Source organism: Photinus pyralis, unplaced genomic scaffold (assembly GCF_008802855.1).
Source record: "Photinus pyralis isolate 1611_PpyrPB1 unplaced genomic scaffold, Ppyr1.3 Ppyr1.4_LG4, whole genome shotgun sequence".
NCBI lineage: Eukaryota > Metazoa > Arthropoda > Insecta > Coleoptera > Lampyridae > Photinus > Photinus pyralis.
The window spans coordinates 2,612,152-2,637,682 of record NW_022170511.1 but is presented as its reverse complement, the minus strand read 5'-3'; the positions used below and the strand labels follow the sequence as shown (position 1 = coordinate 2,637,682).

Below are 25,531 nucleotides of genomic sequence, written 5' to 3'. Positions count from 1 at the left end.
GATCATACAGTTAGGTAGAGATTTCCTCTTTGATTGTGCAAACACTTCCTCCAAAGATGGAACTTCTCCCTTCTCCTAAAATTGACGCACAAAACGTGAAAGTTGTCGTACAAATCAGCACAAAAGCATGTTAGTCAAGATCGAAAACGTTAGTTCTTAACACCCAAAATTAACAACTCCGTATCACTTTGACGCATAGAACATTTTAAGCTGGTACACAAATCAGCACAATCCGATCACAATTGACCATCCAAATTTGAGATCGATTGGTAATGTTGGCACACAGGCGTTATGTTGTAAACCCAGATTGAACTTTCAATATCTTCTTTAACATCGACGCATAAATTTAGGAGTTTCCCCAAAAGTGCATAAAACTATATAAGTTTCAGTTCAAGTTTTTTTGCGTACCACGTGTAGCCTATTAAAGAATGATAAAAAGATTGGCGTTAGAGGGTACAAATGTTTCGTATGGTGGCCGGTTCACATCCCCAAAGTTTCAAAGTTCTTGCTTTGATTTTTTCTCAGTGTCCATAACACATAGAAGCATTGAAATAGCGGCTTAATTTAAGCGTTTGAGTATGCCCTTTCTGAATTTATAACAATGTTTAGAAAATTCCTATGATAATAAACGCGCCCCTAAACGAGGGTACGAGAAAAATCATATATTCAAAGATGCGGTTATACAAACATGAAATCAACTCGCTCACATGTCACAATTTTTTTAGTATATCGCGCTTCTAGAGGCTATTAAATAGTTGAATGAAGTATTTTTATGTCTGCTCCGTAGAAACAAATTTTAATTTAATTAAGTTTTGGTATTCGTCGAACGAATTTGAAATAATTTTTGGATTTCTTATGGCGTTACTAGTTTCAAAAGTAAGATTTGAGACGAGTTTTATCTTTAAGACAAAGGGAAAAACAAGTTCCACTTCACAAAATTACACAGAAAATGTTTAATTATACTTGACAAATTATCCTTGTAGTTCTATACAAGTGGAAGTTAAATCAATGCAGGATGAAAGAAACGAAATCATCAAATGGAGACAGGGACGTAACAACTTAGGAGCGGGCCCTGGTGCAACACCAAACATACGGGCCCCACTGCATCATTAAAAAAAATCACTAGCATAATAGTTTATTGAACAATGCACAAAAACGTATGGCTGAACAATGGTAACCAACATGATAACATAAATTCAATTCAATATAAGACAGCTACCATACCTACATACCTTCTAATACTGCCGATTTGTAATTGTAACCCAGCATCAACGATGTACGTAAAAATAAAAGTTTTGAGCCTTAACGATATACGATTCGATTAATGAAAAACTAACACTCGTGAGTTGGGGCACGCACAAACTGACAAACGCGAAAAACGAAACAAACAAATTATTTAATCCAGTGAGCCAGTGTAATAATTTTTAATTTTAAAACCTTAGAAACACAATTTAAAATAACTTCGAAGCGAAGGGTAAAGTAAAACTGCCATGCAAGTGCAAGAAAAGAAATGTTCTTTAAAATACGCGTAGGTAGCAAAACAAACGAACGAATATGATTTATGGTTACTGAACTAAAATTATTAACATCAAGAATGCCGCATCCGGCATCGGCATGAGGCATCATATAACACTTTTTACTGGTAAATTTGCTTAAACGTGATGGACGTGTTATAAAGGGATTAAAATGAATTCTTAGAGTCGGTCCCTACCACAGTGCGCTTATCTCCTAAAGGAAGGATTATGATTCATGAAGGTCTGCCGATATATTGCTAAATTTACATTTTAACAGAATAAGTACAATAATAACCAATTTCTTAAAATCCTTCTGTACGTACCCCATATTTTCTAGTAATTTCTTGTTCTAACATTATACCTTTCATTCATTATGTAACAGTAACATAGAAATAGTTTAAACAAAGTAAACGCCGGGCCGGGCCCCTTCGGCGCCCGGGCCCTGGTGCGTCGCACCAGTTGCACCTCCTGTTGCTACGTCCCTGAATGGAGACCATTGGATAGATTGAAGGATCAGAGGAAATATACAGCCATAGTCAGGAAAACTTGACCCTCGATATTTATTATATTAGTCAAACCATATATTAACTTAGTTGCCAAATTCTTGACAGAGCAGCTTCCTAGTTCAAAACCAAAGTTTAACAAAAAAAATCGTTTTTGACAGTCTTACATCCTTTGTGTCTAATACACACTGCCAAAAGTCATATTAATTTGTTGTATGTGCCGTTTTATTACCAAACACTAAATTGTTCAAATTCCCACAGGAAAATTTTTGTTGTCCTCTTTGAGAAGGGGTTCCCAAAATCGGAGTCGCAACCTTAAATGGGGTCGTGTGTTGATTTCTTAGGATCGCGGCCTGTTTCCATGACCATAGAATTTCGAATTGAATTATAGAAACGAGTTAAAAAGTCATTATGCAAACATAAATGACGAGAGCGTATTTTCCTGCTAATAATATTAATGCCAGGACTGGGAAAAAATACCGGTAGGCACGAGATCCTTACCCCATTGGTGAATCAGATGATGCAACACCATGGTAGCAAGCAGAAAGCAGTGGTCTAAACTAGCTGCTATATTTTTTTTATAACTTAGTCTTTTTTGTGCCCTGTTTTTTTGTATCACTTTTACTGTACTTTTGGTGCCAAAATTCTTAAATTAGTGACTTAAATTTGAATTCATGCATTTTTGCTAGCAATTTTTTTATATAATAGAAATAGGCTACTTTGTCTGTACATTGTGCGAAAAATTTTTTAGGGTCGCAAAGGCTTTTGCAATTTAAAGTTTTAAAGGCCCTGTGATAAAAAAAGCTTGGGAAACCCCCTGCCTTAGAGAATTGTAATTTGTGTATTATTATCTTAAACGATTACTAATTAGGGTAAATTTTTTATTGGTACATAGTGCTCAAAAGTGCTCAAAGCCCCAAATCGCGAAATTCTCATCCTTTTCGTGTGCTCTTTTTTTAAGAAAAGATTCTATAATTGTTTCCCTTAGCACGAACATACCACGTTGAATAAAACACCGGTTCTCGTCTGATGTCGGACCGGGTCAGTACGTGGATGGATAACCGCTTGCGAACATCTCTGGTTTTTTTAAATTTTTGCTCATGATGATCTATTACTTTTATTTTTTTTAATATCACAGGGCAACGTATAATTAATAATTGTAATTCCTAATTAGAATTAATTTAGTTTTGGCGCGTTTTTTAACTTTGACATTTTTTCTCTGATTTTTTGTAATAAAACCTGGCAAAATTAGATGAATCAAAATTTTAGGTTGATTTTTGAAAAAAACAAGTTCGATGCCGTTGCGTTGCTCCAAAATTTTTTCCAAAATCCAGCCCGTATGCCTAATATACATATCCAAAATTTGAACCGAATCCGTCAAGCCGTTTCCTCGGAAAATTGCCAATGTGCGCACGTACATTCAGACGGAAAAAATTGTATTCTTTGAAAGCTGCTTAAAATAATGTAAAACTTCGGCATTTGATAAAATTTTGACATGCCCAAAAAACGGCGATCGTAATAGTTAGGAAGCTAAAAAAAACTATTAATCGATGGTCATACCAGTAAAGCGATCTGACACGGGACGAGTGCGATAAATTTGCTATAAATTACGTACACGCGTGGGAACAAACATAAAAAATTTCATTTATCATTGTCATTGCGCGGTTACCTTGAAGCTGGTCAGAAAGCAGCATTTTTTTTTCGAAAAAATTGGAATCAATCTTCCATTCTTTTGCCAAGGTATGAATTCGGTAACTGTTAAATTGTCCAGTATAGGAACTGACGATTAATTTAATTACCTACAAGTTTGGATTGGGGCACTCTGCCCAAATATTAACGACGAAATGCCTTGACGGTGAATAAGAAATTTTGGGTGTCTTTACGTTTCAATAGAAAGCAAGGTTAACACTTGTTTACTACACTTTCTCAAGTGAACAAAGTTATGTTACATACGTTGACATGCATGCTAATGTTATTTTATTCCTAAAGCGATTAGACGAGATATCCGTAAAGGCGACGGACAGAAAAATTTACCTGTAACAACTGTTACTGTCGAATTCAGAATGTTATTCTTCGAGTTTACGTTTAAGCTGCTGCTATAATTTTTACAATCCACAGGTAGATTGTAACCTTTTTTTGTGCACCACAACACATTTTACACTCTATAAGTTTCGATTTATAACGCAACTACCTGTAATTTAAATTGCGCTTACTTGTACAATTAGATTCGGTGCGCACCTTTTTCCACGGTTATCGAAATGAGCACAATCCTTGAATTTAAATTGCAAATTGAGTATATTCACCCAAAAGTTGTAAAACCTTGCATCTTCTAACAGGGTCCAAACAACTATCTAAACGACGATGCAACAGAATGCTACAATAAGCTGTACCTCAACCTAAAAGTTAAAAAAACGTCCATTCTAAAAATTAAAAAAAATGTCACCTGCTTGGAACAAAAAAATACTGCAATCTAATTTATTTATGTAAAATCACATTTCGGGTTACGAAGCAATGGCCAAGTGGCAACCAAATCCGATGTTTACAAATGCATCTATCAAATACTTTTATGTAATTTCAATTCAAATAGAAAGGCTTTACTTTCATCGTGGGCTGCAGATTGGCAGGAATTCTGTACTAACCGCCCACAACGCAATGTTGCACCCTGCATTATACCTAAAGAAAATTGCCACACACATTTGCACTTATGTAGATTTCAAACGACGATCGCCAGAATGTGTAGTTGAGAGTAATTACTCTGCTTTGAGAGGATACATTTGAATACAAAAAGACATATTTGGCAGCACTATTATTGTTACTGAAATTGTAGAGAAAGTACCTAGCGTGTTACGATATATATGGTCGTAGGTTCATTTTATTAACCTTCGGTAGTATTCATGAATTGAATACTTCTTTATTGGAAGGAAAGGAATTATTATGGGAAATGGTACTCTATTTTATATTGTAATTATATTTTAAATAAGCTAACAGATTGCAAAACGAATATGCCTTAATAGTAAGTAAATTCTCGTACAACTTTCAAAATGACTATAAACAAAGTAGGTCGAAAATTCTCATACAACTCTAAGTGCAATTTCACCCAAAAAGTGTTTTTCAGTCTATTTTCGAAACAAATACCGATTTGGCATAATTAAAAACAGAGTAATCATCAAGTTATCCTAAATTTCCCAATTCCTCCCATGTTTCGTTCAACAAAAAAATTCTTTTCAAGGTATGTATACCAAAACTTCTGCTGAAGAACCTCCCAAATTCCCTTCTTCATTTTTTCTCCAGTTCTCAAAGTCCTTTTAATGCTCGCCGCCTCGTCGCGTCTAGTTCATTAGTGCCCCTCTGAAATTTCCAAAAATTTTTTTGTTCTTGTTAGCCTTTCGTTTCTTCGTTGGCCTTTCAAAGTTCAATCGCGTATCGGAAAAATTTGTTGCATTTGTTGTATTTTTCTCCTTAAACTCCCCCCAAGTTCTTGTTAAATCCTTCTCATAATACATAATTAGATTGCTTTTTCTTTGTAATTTCTCTAATCTACGATAGAGAATGAAGAAAATATGTGGAAAAATGAATTCATATCGCTGAATTTTAATACTTTTTGCCAGACTTCATATTAGCTAACTTTTAACGACCGTCGTTACGGCCAGATTAAATATTCTATGAAAAATTAAGTAATTTTAAGATTTTCTTTGTTTATTTACGTCGACCACGCCTGAGTGTGGGATAATAGTTATTTGTGTACCAAGGCCGTAAAAGTGATCTTTTTTGGCCGAAGCTGCAGTTCAGATGAGGCCTAACAAATCACTTTTGGCCAAGGTGCACACAACATTTTTTAGGCGATCATCAAAAAAGAATTCAAAAATTTGTTCATAAATGTATTTTATTTGTGTCCAAGATTTTATCTCGGGTATTAAACAAAATTTGTGTAATTGAGTTCCTTGGTATTTACGGAGGAGGATTCTGCTTTGTAGCGAATGCCGGAGATGTACGAGAAGAGAGCATAAAAATTCTAAGTGTCAAGTTTTAAATTATTTGAGCTAAAATAAAGTCGTTAAATTAAACACAAAACCTTCCCCATACCAAGTTTAATTATAAAAGGACGTAAAGCGACTAGTTTCGACCAACGGTCTTCTCCTGCCTTATGAGGAGATTTCTAGTTACACATACAAATTATTTTAAAAAGATATGGGGAAAAGAATTAATGTTGACCAATTTAACTATAACATTATAGACAATATTTTCTTTTAATTAGTCTTAAGTCAGATTTTGTAAAATTTAATTCTTAGGGAAAAGTATATTTGATTACAATTGCGAATTCGGCATGAGATCATCAAAATCGTGGAAACTGCAATATAGCATATCCTAGTGGTATTTGGGAATGATTTATTGGAATGGCTCTTGCTTGTTTCGTAGGCGGGAATTAACGAATTAATAATTAAAGAAAACCATTTTGTAGGGGTTTTTTAATTAATATAGAATAGGTTTTAAGGAAAAACTTTAGGAATTCGTTAAGCACGTACTTAAACCAGTGCGTGACCCTTAGAGAAAATAAAAATGAATCATCTCGAGTTTGGTCATCAGTGCGGCTATTTAGTTTTCAATTTAAAGTGTTGATTATCTCGCGTCTGAACTACGGAAGTTTAAAGGTGCATTTGAAAATAAAATATTAATTCCGGTCGGGAACTACCAAGGAATAACCACGTAGTTTTCATCGGTAAATAAATTTGTTGCGGTATTCCTTAAGGGTGTTTTTCAGACATAATGGGAAACTCCAACTCAGAAAATTTCCGCGAGTGAATCAATAAATCTCTAGGAGGGGGTGTCAATTAGTACACCATAAAAGAAATATTGTGGAACTAGAGAACCTCCCTGTGAAATACGCGCGTTTTCTTCGCATCAACATGGAGTCGTGTTCGATCAAGAACACATTAATTAAACGCGCTGGGTTATATTTCGCTACAAAAAAAAACAAAAGGGGATTAAACTTGATTATTGGAACATATAGATTAGTGTAAGTTCCCGCAGTCGAAAAAATATTAACCGAAAGTTAGGGTGAAAAAATATCTGGTTTATTAACAAATTTCTCCTTAAAAATAGTCACACTGATTTCTAAACGTTCCCGCTCCTTATATGCTCGCTATCCTTGAAGACAAGGATCAACTGTTCTAAAAAACTACACCCTAGAACTTTTGCCGGCAGGATGTTTTACCATCGGAAGGTTCCAATCTGCAGGTTCAGGACTTATTTTTTCCGTATATTTCTAAACACTAGACTTAAGGTACTAGAGGGACTCCTCCGCACTCTGAAGGACGGGATACGCGATCGTCATAACTGGAAAGTTCCCAAACACCGTGAAAGTGTTCAAGCAGAAAGCTCTTGAATAAGTGGGGTGGTGTAGTAGCCATGGTCTCTCCGTTAACCCGGAGAAGACCTAGATTGTTCCATTAGAAATTAATTTGATCTTTTAAGGGTTCTAATTAAAGGTCTCGGAAGAGAGTACTCATAAAAGGCAAGTGAAACGTCAGGCCTCAGGACGACACATATCTATTTGTGATGCCAAAGCTTTCAGTGCAAATATCTGCAGAATTGAGTGTCGAAGGATTTTGAATGTATGCCAGGCGGCCTTTAAATGTTTATGTGTAAAGAGCCTCCTCCCCATTAATCATCTACCAAGAAACTAGAAAGTAAACATCTTATAACCGAACCATTTACTAAACTATTTCGGTTTACTAAAAATGCACTTTACCTGCACAAGAGTTGTGCACAATTTATACTTGTTTTTTTTTTACAGAGACTGTTCCATAAACACATCTTAGCCCTGAGTTAATGCTGAGGAAAATGTGCAACCGAAAAAATAAAAAGGATTGGAATTGGAATTGGAAGCAACTGCTTCGAAAAAATACACTACACAAATGTTAGTGTTTCGCACATGGCACAAACGAAAATTACGTTCTTGAATCCGTGCTTGAAGCTTGAAACTGAACGAATTTAGTCATAGTTCCGGCGTTGCCATGCCTAGATTACGGCTCAATTGTCCATAAAGTCCGTAATTTTCAAGATTTTTAAAATATCATCTTTTCTCATATCAAACGCAGTGAGGCATTTGATCACCCGGTTCGATCGAGTCCATATTTTGCTATATTTTCGAAAACTGAACAAAAACGATGAATTTACGTAACTTACTCGTAGCTAGAAGGTATGGTTCTATAGAGTTCATTTGGATAGTGGGAAGGGTGTAAATTCAGGAGGGTTCTTTTATTAGGGAATTTATCCTATGTCTAGGGTGTTGTTATTTTAGGTAACGATTTTCTAAAATTAGTAAAACTTCAATTAGAATAAAATGTATTTATTTACACATGGAAGCTTAAAACTACGATTCGAAGACGTTCTTTCAATAAACCAAAAACGCTTACTGAAATCACACGATCTCACTCTACCTTTTAAAGGTAATTAAATTAGGTGTATTAATTATTAATCACATTACATACACAATCAACGTTGTAATTCCCTAAAGCTACCGATATTGCATTTTACTTTGGTTTCTGGGAATTTCGCAGCATTCCCAATTTACGCATGGCACTAAATAATGCATACTATCACATGTTAATCTCCTAAAGCTATTAACAATGGGGATTATGTAAGCAGATCAGGTTGGAGATGAGATATAAACTTAACATCTCTAATTCCGCTAATCCACAGCCGGGGGGTTTATTATTTGACCGATACTTTGTGATGTGCCCGAAACTAAAGCGAAAATTGCAAATATGGCCAATATGATGTTTCTAATAAGCTTCCATTTCATAAAACCTAAATCTCCTTCCCAATTGAGCACCGTGTCCACAATCGCCGGTACTAAAATTCCCAGTGTGGAAAAGCAAACAGAACCAACCAGTCCAATAATTGGTTCCAGATTGGGTACCGCCACAGACACGGCGATCGTTCCTGCGACGTATAGGCATCTCATAATGATCTGTCCCAGATGTCTTCTCCAAGTACCGTGAAGTCTGTCTGACAATCCCTTTCGCCAAATAATATCTAGAGGTACAAACATTTGCAGATTGTAGGTGAGGAATACGGAAATTGGTATTAGCACGTTGCCAATCTGCGCTGGTCTGAAAAATGGAATTTTTAAGTAAGCATCTGTAAGTTCGCCTTAGATTGCCACTTACATTTCCTCCATTGGCAAGTTGAGTGTTATATTAGGCCGCGTATCTTCCCCAAACCTTAAATATCCAAAGAATCCAATGAAAGCGTATAACAGTACAACACTCGTCATTGCAGCATTCAACACGCCGGGGCATCCCAAAAAGTGTTGGGGATTTTTCATGTTGTTTTCAACCGGCATAACTACACCAATACCCTCCATTGCGAATATTACCGTACTGAAAAACATCGGTAATGTCGAAAATGAGGCGAATGCGGGACGCGATGAAACCGGGTTGACTTCCAAAAACATATAGTAGAGAGTAACGCCGAGTGCGCCAACTAGAGACACGTTGGCCAAGAACGAGAACGGCACTAGATGCTTGAGTTCGCGAATTTGCGCCGATATTATTAGGAATCCCATTATCATTACCATGTACATCCTTATACTTAGTCCATTGTCTGGAAACCATTGGTTAAATACCTGAAAGCATGAGTGTAATGTTTACGATGCACCGCAAAGAAGTTATCATAACTCACCCCGTGTAGAGCTTCTGCTATAAACACCACGTAAACGCAGTTGCTCATGAAGTAGGTGATAAGTAGAGATATATCGACTGTGTACCTGAAAGAAAAACAAATTCCTGAATTCCTGTAAATGGAAACTGAGCTTCAATGGTTAATGCAATTAATCATTGATGCACAAGGATAACTGAGCTCATTCATACGTCACGAAATTCCACAAGGAAATTTCCTGTCAGTCATAAAGCATTAGGTCAACTTGGTTAACAATGGAGATCCTGTAATTAATGATAGTTTTCATTCATTGCCGATCTATCATTGAAGCGATTTTAATTAGGCCATTAACATACGGTTACAGGTTAGCTTATGCATATCTTTATTGAGCATTGCGAACCGTGACGTTGAACGCAAATAGAATTTTTGTTGCGCTATTAGGTAACTAATTGGAAAAGTGTAAGCATTTATTATTTATTTTAATTTTGACATTGACTTTTAACTAAATGCTGTCGTCCGTATGTAATATTTTTGGATTAATTTTGAATTCAACCCAAACATTTATCCTAGCAACTGGTGGATTTTAAATTTCTATGGAATATTGATAACAGTTAATGGTGGGAACTATGGTCTTCGAAAACAAAAGCTGAATGAATGGTACATAATGATGTGATAGCTCTTGCACCACACGAACAGTTGTGGTGAATTGTCCCAAAAGTATACATATTACGCAAGGAATGGTGGCATGAGTATAATTAGAACATATTCTTTCTTCTTCTGGAGAGATTTTTGAAGCTTTGTCTGTCTCTAATGATTTTTTAACACCTTTTGTCTCTCGAATCTACCAGAGGAGAGGTACTTCGTCGATACTTCTTCCGAAAAAGATACTATAAGACTAGTTTTTGTATAACTTTGCGCGCCTCTTGTATCCCTAGTTTATTCGACGAAAGGACAAACTTCTGTTAAACGGTCAATAAATTCGGCGTCCATAAGACTCTAAAAAGTGTGAAAAGGGTAAAACTCTACAAAACACTCTAATTGGGGCTCTCAGGTACCTTAGGATCCGTCTGGTCTTGTAATTACAAGGGCAGCTTAACATCGGGTTTGGATTTTACGGATTCTGGGAACCTTAAAGAATCCGATGGGGAGCAATGTAGCGATCCTGAAACATTCAAAAATACTCTGCAAACTTAAAGACTGGGAAAGTCAGGCACTCTAAAAGAGCGTAAAAACTCTACTCTGATAACACTTAAAGGCTCTGAGGTATCTCAAGACTATATAATGACCTTAGTTTGAGCGAGATATAATCAGCTTGAACCTGGTGGGCCTAAAAATACAACTTAGTTCATTTTTCCATGCCAAGAGGCAGACAAGTGCATAAGTTGCATACGAGATGATAATATAGCGATATAGAACAAAATATGCAATTACCTTTAATGATATTGTCCTTGACTTATTAATAATTAGTAATATGCGACTAATACGCAGCTTGTTTTATCAGTATTAATTATGTGTTTGGGAATAAAATTCTCCACAAAACAGGCATTGTGAAATAAGTGTCACAAACAACTCAAGTACTTTACAATTCCGCTGTTAAAGAATTGAGATTTTTTCCCACAGTTCCACCTTTGAATGTCACGGGCTCTATTTCGTAATGGCATGGTTGCAGTTAGATTCAGAAGTTTCTATAATAGGTCTAAAATGACTTTGTGCTAAAAATAGAATAATATATGGGACCTTTTTTCACCATCTTCAAATTTTAAATCGGATCTAATCGACTACTAAAACTACTAACTAAAAAACCTGTGCAAAAGCCATTTAGAAATATACGAACAGATTCTCTACTGTAGCCTCCTGCCTCAAATTCTCTTAGTACCTGAAAGATCCTATTGACTAATATTCTGAGGACCGTAAGAAAACCGATGTACCAACCTTTAGATGTCCCTGAAGATCCTATAGTTTATAACGATTCTCGAGACTATAGTGAAGAAAGGGAATCAGTACTCGGTTACGTCAACGAGGGTTTCTGGATCGAATCGGAGTTGGGGCATAGAATGCTTTAAGTTAAAAACTCTAAAAACATTTATAAAAAATCAGAATTTTCGGGTGTTAGACGTTAGAAATGTCTTCCCTAGACTTCCGCTCCACCACCTGTTTGAAAAATACCAACCCTACCAAGGTGAAAGTGATGTGTAGTGTTTATTTACGATTTCACACAGAATACAACGTTCAAACAGAGTATATTGGGGGAGGTGCCTTTTATACACGATTTTTTATGGGATTCCTATGGGAGCACCCCGTCAGAACTCGGGGAACCGAGGCATTTTGCAATGAAGTACCTTTCACAAAAAATATGTACTATCTCGGTATGCTCCCATTACAACACTATTTAAATTAATTGTTGTATGTTTGATTTTTTATGAAGGCACCTCGGAAACATTTTCCTTGGCCCCATGGGTCATTTATAAGAAACATTTAATTGTTCTGAAGAAGGATGATTATGGGGAATAAGGGTACCTTGCCAAATTAAATCAAATGAAGATTCCATGTAATTAAGTTACCAAGAAGGAGTTTGATGAGTAGTGAATAGTCGTTCCTTAAAAAAACGTGCCAAATTGGTTGCACAAGTCAAATCGGCTAAGCATTTTTTTACTGCAAAGGGTAACCTTTCACTTCGCGAAGAAAACTGCTTTGCGAATGCTATAAAAATACAAAGACCAACAAGGGGCCGGTAGGCCAAGGCAAGATAGTGAAATTTGCATATTTTGTATGTCAAGTTAAACGCGATCCAATAACATATCGCCGTTTTAATCAAAAGTAACACTGAGTTAAGTGATGAGAACGTGATGCCATTTATCCTTGGCCTTCAACAATTAAACAATATCCTCTTTTTTTACTAGTCTGAAATGTCTGCACTCCGAAACGTGACAGTAATTTGAAATGCACTTGCTGTCAACAAACGAATCTAAGGCGATCGTGCTGATAGTGACATTTTTTCAAATACCAGTTACAGCCGGTTAATTCTTCCGCAAGCAGTCAATTACCTACTATAGATAATAATTTCAGAATTAAGCGTAAACTCGTGGACGTTAAGTAGGTCTCGTGAATGGTGCAAGACTATACAATGGACGTTAGAATGTAAAAAATACTTACTTGGCAGCTGTGGAGAATTTTCGTAAAGGTTTGGGTCCATATTCAAATGCTGCACCGCAAGTCTCTGAGAATCCCAGTACGGGAATCTTCGCTTTTTGGCAGATAGCGTGCGATGCCTTCACCTGTGACAAAACAAACAAGTTACGACCTGGATTTCTTCAACGGTCAACTCAATTTTGATCACTTGCAACATTGATTACTTTCGAGCGGTAAATATATGCAAATTAGAACGAACAATATCTCCGATTCCAACAACAATAACACAAAATTAAAATTGTGTTCATTAATAGGGCAGTCGAACCAAGGTGGGGCCACTTCAAATTATCATCTAATCAACCTACACCTTGCTATTGGGAACAATTTTTTTTATTATTAAACACGTGTAATCGTGCATGAAATTCTTATTTATCAGAGTACCTTGGTTGTGCTGCTTGCACGAGTATCATTTAACCTTGCGTGGTTGATAGCGCTGATCAATCAATGGCAATTTGTTTCAGTCTCGGTTATTAACCCAATTACATTTTTGAGTGCGATCATTATTAAACTGGATCTCTGTGCCTCCCGAGGCACACTTATCGGGTTCTCTCGTAAATTTACACCTCTTTATACTGAAAGGAATATAATCCGCAGAATAGCAAAAGTAGCAATTTGGTATGCGAATTGAAAGGGTTGGCCAGACAAGGTGATCGAGTGTGTTGTGTAGGTACTAACAAAGATCAATCTCTACTTAATTTTAATTAAATCCAAATCCCACTATCTAATTTGATTGGGCTCACCGCTCAGTCAACTGTTTTGGTATTCGGGTACGTAATACTCACCAGAATATGAACGCAGTAAGTGCACAGTAATCCTACGACGAAGGTACCGACGAGCCCAAAAATTAACCCGGCGTTTCTAAAGGCATTTGGCATAGCCAGTATTCCGGTGCCAAGTGAGCTTTTGAGTAAATGAATGAGCGCACCAGTCGTTCTAAAAAGCTCAACGTTAGCAAATTTTCCCGACGCCAAAAGCTGGCAACTTACGAGTTTGGATGTTCAACACTTCTATGTTCAAAGGGGTTGTAGTACGAATCCGTTTCGCTAATGGACTCCTTACTTCCGATCGGTACGGTGATTTCATGTGTCGCTAGCTTAGTTCTGCAAAAAAAGGAAAAACGCTTATCTTCGCGTTATCTTTATCGGCTCTTGATGCCAAGATAGTGGCATCTCAAACTAGGTGCGGAATTTTGGGTTCAATTAATCTATTAGCGCGTATATTGACAATAATCTCTCAAAAAAGGAGGCTTCTGTTAATGCGACGCTTCCTTTTTAGTGCTTAACTAGCGCAATTTACCCAAAGACGCAGTTTCAAAAATGAGAAAAAGTCTACTTACGTTGAGCTAAAATCGTCGATCGTGAGCGTTGATTGGTACTTCTTATTCTCTTTAGACATGTCGTATTTATTAATAATCTGGAAAAAGTTTAATTAGCAGCTCTGTCTCAACCATTTAAATTTGTTACGATTGTGAGAAAAATCGCGTTCATTGAAAATTCGTGATTGTTGGCTTGCGAAAAAAAAATATAAGTAAAGGTAGGTACTTACGTTGCGCAAAGTTAACTTTATGCGTGCACTCACAAAACAATTTTTTTAAGTTAGCGCACTTTAACAGAATGTATTTAATCGTTCAGCTGATACTGTTTATATATTATAGCGACATGCCTCAAACCTTATCTGGTGGGGGTGGGGAAACTATACCTTTTTTATTGCACAAGTGCACCTGATAACAAATTTTGGGAGATTTCTGATAAGTTTTGAGTGCTCAATGACATTAATTCAATATTTTGCACGATTTAATTTGTTAATAGCAAGAACCAACAACTCGTTTGAGGAACTTTGCCATGTGCAAACCAAGGAAAGAATGAAGTATATCAAAAGCAAAACGTACCATGACCTTCTCTGAATTAATTGTTGTCGACATGTCTAAATAACCTCAACGTGTTGAGAATAAATCGCTGAATTTTAGGGCATTTAGAATAGGAACTTAGCCTACTGCCAATTTCCATAAAAATGAGCTATAATTGGTTAGCTTTATCACTACCATCCTGTATGCATAATTGATACGTATTTATTTTTCCTGTGATTTATCATAAACGTTACCTACTTCATTAGTTAGATATTCCATTGTTTAAATACTTTGACACGTATTGGGTGCATTAATTCCAAGTAGCCCCTACATTGTGGGCGTAAAGTCCGAATTCTTTCAGTGAGTTACTAACCCCTCGTGTATTTTAAAGCCTGCCATTCTAATTTTGTAAGAAGAAAAAAAATTGGTCTTGTGGGCAGCAGGAGAAGATCGATAAAGGCTATTGTGTTCAATGTGATAACTTCATCAATCATTCGGTCGTTCACAGTCTTATTTTCTTATTTAATACTTCTCTCAGTGGAATTGTTCCTAATTTCATCAATTATACTACTAATAATATGTGGTAACCAATTGCGCAGGCACAGAAAAGTTTCCGATTCTTTGCGTTTAACGGAAATCCTATGGTAGAATGTAAGTTAATCTAAAATAGCCAAGCACAATTTCGCACTGTATGTCGGTCTGTCTGCATCTGAAGTTTAAAGATTTTTGGTCCACACGCTACACGTTTTGGTTTTATTCATTTGAAGAAATTGTTATTTGCCACTGTTGCTTCGAACAAATCTTTAGATTCCTCACGGACAACACCAAAGCGTGTCCTTTGCGTTCCAATGTAATGTGCCATAAATTCCGCGAAAGTGGATTGTTGTGGTCTCACTTGCTTCCTGTTCCTCGGACTCGTTTTGTCTCGCGTACGGAGCCAACCCATTTATATGCACTGCCACTGGTTTTGCTCGTGGTAGTTTCCGTATCCTTAATATTAAGTCGTTTATTCTCTTTACGACTTATACGGTCCTTCCCAAGGTCTTTGTAATTTCGGGGGTAACCCGCATCTACAACTAAACCAGATCTCCAGGTTGATAACCACCAGTTTGAGCCTTCACGTAATACTGTACTTTCATTCTATCGCGAGCTAACTGCATATTATCGCGAACTTTATCATAAGTGGCACCCAATTTCTAACGCAGGTTTTCCACGTACTCGTTCCCCACAGTTTCTTCCGGGTCTTGCACCAAACTTTAAATCATACGGCCAAACAACACGGAATCTGGGCTATGTCCGGTAGTTTCCTGCACCGCTATGAAGAACAAGTGCAGATATTGATCCCAATCACGCTCATAGCTGGACGTAACTTTTGACAGGTACTTCCCCATTGTGCTATTCATGCGTTGTACCATTCCGCCCGATTGCGGGTGTAAAGAAGTGGTTCTGGTCTTACGAATACCCATAGTTGGCACAGGTTTTGGAATAGTACCGTCTCAAAATTTCGTCCCTGGTTAGAGTGAAGTTTCAGGAGTACTCCACGTCTGACAAAAGTTCTTTTACAAGAACGTCTGCCACAGTTGTCGCTTCTTGATTTGGTAGAGCATATGCTTCTGTCCACTTGTCCATGGTCTACTACCAAGATATATTTATTTCTAGCAGTTGTCTCCTGGAAAAGGACCTGCGATATCAATGACTACTTTCAAATGGACTAATTACATTGTTTTGCCTCATTGGCATAAACTGCACATTTTTGCAACATTCCTACACATCTTGTTTGCAATTCAACCAGGAGAATCGTTCACGCACCTTAACCAGGGTTTTCGTCATTCCTAGATAGCGTCCCGATGTACCATCGTTCATCTCTCGTCGTAATTCAGGAAGTCTTAGGTGCCGGAGAGTGGTAGATAAAGAGGTTATCTTGTCTTGGTAAAGATTAGTTACAAAAAAAGCTGATAAAAAAAGTACGAGAAAATTTCATCCTGCAGGCAGCGATTCATTTGTCAATTAGCAGAGGAAATACTTATCCGGCGGATGGGTTCCTAACTGCAGCTCCATGAGTTAATCTTAATTACCATTGTCGATGTAAGGAGGTGTTTCGACCTTATTACAAGCACATTTTGTTTACGAGGTACCGTAGTATTCATGTATTTATATCACATTAAAGGGTTCTTTAAGAAGAAATTCTGTAGGGTTAAAATTCATTGACGTTTAAAAATTTATTAAGTAAAATCTAAATCTGTGGATTCTTAAAGATATTAGCCTGTAGTTAAAAAAGGGAGTAGCTTTTTATTGTATGTGTTTTTATGATTATGAACCCGTGACAATTAGATGGATAGTTTGGTTTGGGTTTGGACTAGGGTTTGGGTGTCTTGAGTGGTTAAGTATAAATAACCACCAATTTTCTGAGAAAAAACCAGTTTTTTGTTTCTAATTTTTTTCCTACAATTATTCTTTTGTGTATTTAATTAACACTATTTGTGTCCCTTTTTTGTTGCAAATTTATTTCAAAATTTTAATTCCAACTTTTTACCTATTTATTAAATCCTTGGAAAATGTAAAATTTTATTTTACAATAATCTACGAAGCAATTGCAAATCGTTCAACTACGGGTATTGCACAAGACAATGCTAAGTATTAAGTGATTCTTCATTTTTCATCTGTGGCAGAGAGGGGAATTATCTTAGACCAGTTTCGAGCATTCTGCCGGCTACTCCGAATTAGGTTTTCCTGCAGTTTTCCTTATTCGTAAGGTAAATACCGGAGTAGTATGGAACAACTTAAGACCTTCTGATGTGCCTTAGCACTTTATTTAAATTAAAAGCGATAAAATTTAAACAAGAATTACGCATTTACAAAATTAGACTCAGATACAAACTCAAATAAAACAAACTAACTTCCCGTCATTATTTGTTTAGACCGAAATGACGTATACATAACGTTGTTTATACAACAATTATATTGGTAAAATCTTGCCCCCCCCCCCCAATTCTTGAATTTTTGAATTTTCATAAAAAAAAGAAAAAAATTTAAAAAATACACTTTTGGGTCTTTTGTAAGGGTAGATTCCAAACAAAACATTTTCGAGTCTCGGATTATTAAACAAGAAGGGGTTGTTTTTACTCCCCTCTATCACTCGATTTTTTTACACAACTCATGTCTAACACCCTCTATACTATTACTGAGGTATGTAAATGTGGGCGTGTATCATTAAACCAATAGGTTAAAGATGTTGAAGTCTGTGGAACAGTCGTCGCAAGATACTTGTGTAAACGTTTACCAAAGCTCTGTTGGGAGGTGCATTTGAGTACCCCCTAACTTTGATACTCTCAACGTGACTATTTTGTAGTATCCCTCCCTTTCTCGCCTTTTTTTCATCGTGCAAGATGGTTCTTTTGGACTAATCAAAGAATCCTATCCAATCCCTCATTGGCTAACACCGCTCGACTATCGGACGGTTAAGTACTTTTCCTTTACGCAATTTTTCTTCGCATATCCGAAGTCGCTTACTTAGTCAATGGGAAACAACATCTACTACGCTGTAGTGCTCGCCAGGCTGGCGGCAACACGTTTACAGCGCATTCAATATGTCAGGGTCGTACTTAGTATCTTTCGCCTCTCAAAAAAAGGAAACGCATATATTATTATTTCACTTCAAACATTGCCCAAATTCCCCCTTTTTTTACTCATCCACCACTACGGTTATTTGATATATATATTTGATCACATCGATGTGTTATTATTGTCGGCATTTTTAATAAATAAAAAATAGTAGCTACTGTAAATAAATGAACGATAAAAACGATTTTAGAATTGCTATTATCCTTATCTCTATTGAATAGCTTTGTTTACATCAATCGGTTGCCTCCTTAAACTCCTAATAACATATTTTTGCTAATGTAATACACTTGTAACTATGTGCTTACAAATAAGCTTCTCCTCGTGGTAAAAACTATAAATACAAAGATAATGGTGCAGAGACACATTCATATTATTTATCATCTGTTACTTGTACCCAACCACTTTTTTAGTTTAAATAAAATTATATAAGTAATTTTATTAACTCACCCCGTGGTTTTAAGTTTAAATAATTGGTTTGGAGTTTATGGACAATAAAAGACCAAATAAAAAACCCCAACAGGAATTATTCTGGATTGTGCTGTGTATGAGTCACTCTGCGCGGTTGTTTAAAGAGAAGAATTTTTTTGGGGCAACTATGGTTATCAATTTGAAATTATGGGCAAGTCACTGTAATAATATTTAAAACGTTTAACCCCTATGCAGCTAGTCCCGAATTCACACAATTTTGATTTATTTCGCATGCATTACTGGATACAATATTCTGCAAAGCAAGTAGTGAAAGCTGCATTTGAGTTGGAATCGTGTTTTTAGATGATTGATGATTCCATTTAAAAAGTTGCATTGTTGAATAATCTGTGCAGTTTTTTCCTAATAAAGCATTAGAAGCAACTGCGAGAGAAATGCCTCATGGTGGATAAGTATCTTTATGTTTGAGAAACTTGTTTAATCTTTCTTTAAAAAACAAATGCCTACTGTTTATAAAGTGCAAACTTATCATTAATACTTTTTAACTAGTAATCTATATTATGTAAACGGTTTCCGGAAAGTTATCAAGTAAATAGGCGAACACGTCAAATTTGTTCCGTATTCTGGAGACAAATTATAATTAAGTCTTTAGCTTGTACGAAATGTAGCAAAAAAGTTTCAAAAATTCTGAAACATTAAAAGAAAAGATAAATACTTATACCTATGTGCAAATTAGCCGCATAATTAATTCTGAAGGACGAAAATACTATTGTTCATTTGAGGGTTCAAAATTGTGCTAAGCAACACTAGATTGCGAATAATTTCAATGTCACTTTTATTAATGGCTATTATCAATGGTAATGTCACCATTATGAAAAACATTTTAAAGACGCAACTGTCCATGGACGCAAGTGACCCCTCAATTCCTGAATGAGCCTGTCTCGTTTGCTTTAGAAAAGACAATTTCTTTAAAAGATTTCGAAAAAACGACGAACGGTCATGGTCCACATGTTGTATAGATTTCGAAAAAGGAAAATAATCCTATAGGAACCGAAACTGCCCTAAGACAGGTATAGCAGCTGGTTCTCCAGTTTCCTCTATCCTGAGCCTCCTGCTTCATTTGATGGTAACTTTTACTTCCCATTGTATTCGTTAATAGTCAGTTTTTGTTCTTCTTCTTCCCTTCCTTCCATTGATCTTTCTTTCGATTATCCTTCTCATCAAACAGTCTTGCCTCAAAATATGACCTATCCGCCTTCACATTAATTTTTAAAAACTTCTTTCCTCGCCCACTTTTCTCAAAACGTCCTCATCCTTTACTCTTTCTGTCCACTTTAGTTGTTCCATTTTGTGCCATAGCCACATTTCAAAGCTTTCTAAGTATCTTTCTTTTTTGTTATTCATACTCCACGTTTCTAATCCAGACGTGAGAATACTCCAAACTAAGGCCTTAGCCTTAGCTTATATTAAAAGAAGTTTATGGGAATTAAGGGAAATCAAATAAAAGTCTTCATTTCTTCATCAATCTTCATTTCTTAGAAACTGAATTACACTTTGATTATAGACTTTGGCAGGTGACCGCAGCACTTGATAGGAATAAGTATTTCAGTAATCTTCTAAGAATTTTGATTACTAAAAACCTAATATAAGCAAAGGATTTGTCGAGATTGTGCATTTGGGAGCCCAAAAAGTTCGACAAGATAAGAGTCAAAACGTCACAGTGTTGCCACGATCTCAAAAGTTTCGTACTTGACGAAAATGTGGAACTTGTTTTGGTTAAGGGGTCACGCTTTCCACAAAAATTGCGTTAAGGAAAAAGTGGGTCTCTTTAGGGGGTCTACGAGTTTATGCCATATCTGATTTGTCTTTACCTTTCATTTTTGCTTCCATTGTCGGATCTTATCCGTTTTTGACAGACTTTGAGATCCAGGGCAAAATGGAAGCTTTGGATTTTTAGGTAGCACAACTTCCCGATTTAGTTTTTCCATCAGATAGACACGCTTTTCAACAAAATTGGGAACACTTTTTAACCGAGAACACCAACACCATGGATCACCACACAGAACCATTGTACTTGCTACATCTGAACATGAATCTGGTGCATTGCACTGCTTTACCTTCTGCAAATTTAAGAACCGTTGTAAGTAAACATGTTTTACAAATCGCCGTGTCTTTAAGGATTGGTTCAGAGAGTTGCCAACCTCATGTGTGTGTTTGTGGAATACGAATACTTGTTGATCGGTTGGGACATATGGTCTCCCACGTTGCAAAAGTGATGGCGGATTTTCTCGACATAAATGATAGGAAAAGTGCTTTTGTGTCAACCGACATTCCTTCTATACTGGAACCTTGTGGATTATTTCGAAATGATGGTAAACGACCGAGTATTAAATTGATAGCTTGGAAGAAAGGTAGTTCTTTAGTATGGAATATCACCTGTGTGGATACCGTTCGTGCAACACATATAAGAAATCGTTGTTAACAAGGCTACCGCCGAACGTTTGAAAATTACATTGAAATTAAAGAGAGCTACGAATTTTTACCTTTTGTCGAGGAAACATTTGGAACATGGGGTTCAGATACCAAATTATTATTTAAACTGGGAGCTATTATTAAATAATCTCGTGTTCCTCAGGCTACAAAATTCCTGCAGTAACTTATCAAGACCAAAACAAGGATTTCTCAGTCTGCCTTGTTTCCCCCTTTTTGGTAAGTGTTCTGTCCTCTCTTTTGAAACTGACTAAAGGCTAAGTGGCGTCTATCCGGTTTACTATTACTACATTTCCCTTTTTCTTTATTTTAGTTAGTGCACCAGAACCCCGATATTCCGCCGACCCACTTTGCCTGAGCTTACAATGTGCTTATCTCAAGATAATTTTGTTACTTTTGCCCAAAGTGAACGTAATAATTTTTGTTGCGATGCACATTGCAACTGTTTTATTCGCCTTGAGTCGTAATCCACTTTTAGTTAAGATTAGATAATGTTGCAACATTTCGAGCGCCTTAGAGGAGATTAGCATATAGGTGATATGTTGCAGAATTATATCCTTTTATGTATCAGTGCTATCGGAACTCTACTTTTCTGTTCTGCAACAATACCACAATAAAGTCCGAACGTGGCGCCCAACAAGGAGACCCATGATCCCTTGCGATACAGAGAGGTAACGTAACGCATTTAGCATTCAAGGAACATCCCCCGACTGCCAATGATGGAAGACATTTTTAATCTTGGTTGTGTACATTTTGATCGAAGAACAAATGCCTAGATGTTCCACTTTTCATTTGTATACACCCCATTTCAAATCTCCCGATTCATCATATTCACCGTTAACCTTTCATCCCACCAACAAATACGGCATGTTCAAAAGTTCTGGAGATAACCGCACAAGTTGAAGTATGTCGTATACAGACGTTCCATTTCTCCTTTGTGAGTAGGCGACACTTCGCACTTGAGATATTTCCTCGTCTCTCGTGAGCAAGTTAAATTTTTCCTTTTTGCAGATATGAGATACGCGATCTTTCTAAAGGGGCTGTGCATAGGGACATGAAACATGAGCAGTTTAATTGGGTACTTCTTAAAAAATTACCTCAAAATCATTTCTGCAAGATAATTCGACACAAAAGCATATGAGTTTCACATTTTGTTTTAGATAATGAAGAATTTTATTCAATTTAATTACGTAATAATTATCAGATGAATTATACTAAAATTGGATGCTTAACATCTAAAATGTTTATAATTATTTTAAAATATTTGAGATATTTTTAATTTTAATATTGTCAGTGTTGATAATACTTTTTTTACGTAATTCAAATATGCATAATTTTAATTAAAAATATTTAGATAGTTTGAATTAAATCTAAGATATATTCCTAATTTCATATATCATAAATATTTGGAAATAAAGTATCTACTTATCCCTTCGGACCTCAAAATAATGTATAATATTACTTTCTGAATAATAATTTATTAATTAAGGATTTAATTAGGCACTAATTAAGTACACGACCTTTAAATTGATTGCAGCGCTTTTTTCTTAAGTGAAGTGGTGTTTGTAAGAAATACTAAATTAACATGCACACAAAATTAAAAATACCAAGTACATTAATTCGTTGCTAATTCGTTAGTAACAAATTGCTAATCAAGGAGGAAGTGCAATGAATAACAGTTACTAGGTTGATGTCACTGATTTCGTCGATATTCTTTAATACAGTCATTAGGACAACAATATTATAGAATCTCAAAGCGATATCCTGCAAACTCCTTATCACAAAGTTATCGTATTTTAAAATTACCGGCACCTTAATCTATTAGATTGGCTCTTTTTTACAATTATCTTATAAGCTGATAGTTGATGCGAAAAATACAACCGCACTATTCAACTAAGGGACATACCCGTAGAAGATGGAGGACGCATGTCACATTTGCGAAGCATCTCTCCATTGTAGATGGGAGAGTAATGACATATGGTACAGCACCAGGCTAGGAGTTGGCCTAGTACAGGCAAGGAGAACCCATGCGGGTCTCCTCTACCAGCATCCTCGAATTCTTGTGGAGTGTGAAGCGGCGGACGAGTCAAATAACAGCGAGGTAGTAAATTTTACCTCTGGAGAAAATCGCATATCGATCTCCCAAGCATTTGCACTTTCCAAGTAGAGTTACCCTTAATGTTGTTTAATTGCCAGATGAAGTTCCGGGAAAAATGACAAGTCTTTTTAATGAGCACCACCCATCTGGGGCCAGATAGCTTATTTCACCTTTAACTTTAAATCATTCTTATCAGGCTACATCTTAAGTGACTCCTTATTTTAGCAATTGTGCTTATAGTCCAGTAAAACTTATCCTGGGTTGTGCGATCGGTAAAAATTAAACACTCACCTAGGGGCAGACCTTTTCAGTGGTAGGGATTCCGACTGTTCCTGATCTTCAATACCCATATTGAACCTATTCAAATCACCAAAATAAACTGATGTTACCTACATATTGTGACAAACCTGATACAATACAATACGAAACAAAACAGTTGGGTACAAAGGATAGTCAGTGTATCGCTTTTTAGGATCTTCCTGCAAGGTTATTTCGCTATTTTATATTCTCATGGTCACATATTAAATTTCATTACCTTAATATTTAGTCCCCAATTTTCTAGCCTACTGACTGAATTAGAATTATTCAATTTTAACAGGAGGTGGAATTCTTCAGAAACAGAAAGCGCAGAAATAATCGAGTGATGTTTCTGAAGAGTAAAGTCGTAATAATAAACACTGATGGAGATACGGAAGAGATGAGAATGATAACCAAAAGTAACCGACAATAAGGGTGATATGGTAAGTGAAGAAATTCAGGATTCAGGGAGGAATAAAAAAAGTAATATATCCAGCGTATCAAAGAATCTAGCGTCATAGTTGGCAATGTAAGTTTAATTATGACTGACAACGCGCTTAATTGGACATTCGAATTTTTAATTTAATTGGACACTCGAAATAAATTAACAGGTCCGTCCGCCAACTATGATACTGAATTTGTAATAATGCCTCCGAGAGGCCAGATTTCTAAAAAAGGAAGTTGACAATTGTACGATTGCATCTATAACATTCCGGAAATAGATTTATAACAGTTAGTTATTATTTATTACCCAATTGTACCCAAAATTATAACATGTAGATGTATAACACACGAGCACAAATGTCGGTATTTATCACTTCGACGTCGATGCTGGATGGCGTTAAATTAAACACGATTTAATTTGTCTATACAATAAACAAAAACCTCTAGATTCTAGAACATCATATTTCCCGGAAAGGGTGCACATCCACCTTCGTCCCTTAAGTTAAGACAATAAAGTTAGGAAATGGGATAAGTATTGTATGTCGGATTGTCAAAAGTTTCGGCTAATCTCTCGCACATTTTAAAATGAAGATGGGGGAAAGATTTCCGCAATGATTCTTCAGTGATTTTTATTAGACTCCTTGCAACAGGCGTCTCTTCTTGAAACAAAATTTTGACTTTTTTTTAATAAATAGTTCACACATTTCGGCTCGAGAGGCTTTCGAAACCCATTAAGAAACAATGTCCATAGAACGCAAAGAAAACGCACCACGTTTGTATCGCGGTTGAAACATTTATTTTTTGAATTTCCACCAAAAATGTCATTTATTTGGAAAACCAATTCAACCAGGCTACATTTTTATACTGTGACATTTATATAACGATATCCATTGTGGAGTTTTTTCGGTAAGAGCATTCGATACAAGAATAGAGAGAGATTTTAATAGAAAAAAAGAGTAAAGTATGATAGAGCAAAGAACAATGCTCCGAAAATAGAAGAATTGTGCAAATGGAGATCCATTGAGACAAAAGAAGAAATGAAAAGTGAAATTGGAAACAAGAAATTGCAGAATCATCGATGCATTTGAAAGAAATTGAAACACAAACCGCACAAAAGGACAAATATGAATGAAAATGGGGTTCTACCGTAATTAAACATTATAAATTACTGAAAATAAAAAAATAGAATCATTAAAAACGGTTTATGGACGAGATGGAAGGTAGGTAATATAAAAATGTCGTGAAATCAAATTTTTAAAAGAAGTGGCGGAAGGGGTAGAAAAAGAGAAAACACTGATGAATTTATGTCACATTTTGTTAATATACAGAAGCACTTCAGCGCTGCCCCTTTTCTTTCTATCTAAGCCTGGAAGTGATGTGAAATTTGACCATAGACTGTTAGTACTAGGTTAATTACTAGAATTTTTCCAAATTTTTCTGC

General features: G+C 36.1%; 2 protein-coding genes across 7 annotated transcripts in view; both read right to left on the bottom strand.

Moving 5' to 3' along the window:
- LOC116167761 (proton-coupled amino acid transporter-like protein pathetic) overlaps positions 1–23,717 on the bottom strand; it is a 28,134-nt gene extending 4,417 nt beyond the window's left edge. The window contains exons 1-2 of one of the 6 annotated variants that reach the window (XM_031483255.1): positions 4,256–4,379; positions 4,052–4,208 (exon numbers count right to left, since the gene is read on the bottom strand). Coding sequence is in view for 1 of the 6 variants with exons in the window: in XM_031483254.1 (XP_031339114.1) it covers positions 23,641–23,699 (59 nt within the window). In the remaining 5 variants the exon portion in view is untranslated. The other 5 variants (XM_031483254.1, XM_031483258.1, XM_031483259.1 and 2 more) reach the window with 5 other exon arrangements.
- Positions 8,699–14,666, bottom strand: LOC116167760 (proton-coupled amino acid transporter-like protein pathetic). Its single transcript, XM_031483252.1, has 8 exons — positions 14,414–14,666; positions 14,205–14,281; positions 13,855–13,968; positions 13,651–13,801; positions 12,833–12,954; positions 9,704–9,788; positions 9,190–9,647; positions 8,699–9,132 (listed from the first exon to the last, which is right to left on the bottom strand). Exons 2-8 carry the CDS (start codon positions 14,261–14,263, stop codon positions 8,709–8,711), a joined length of 1,413 nt encoding a protein of 470 aa, XP_031339112.1. The 5' UTR covers positions 14,264–14,281; positions 14,414–14,666; the 3' UTR covers positions 8,699–8,708.
- Positions 23,718–25,531: the final 1,814 nt, after the last annotated feature.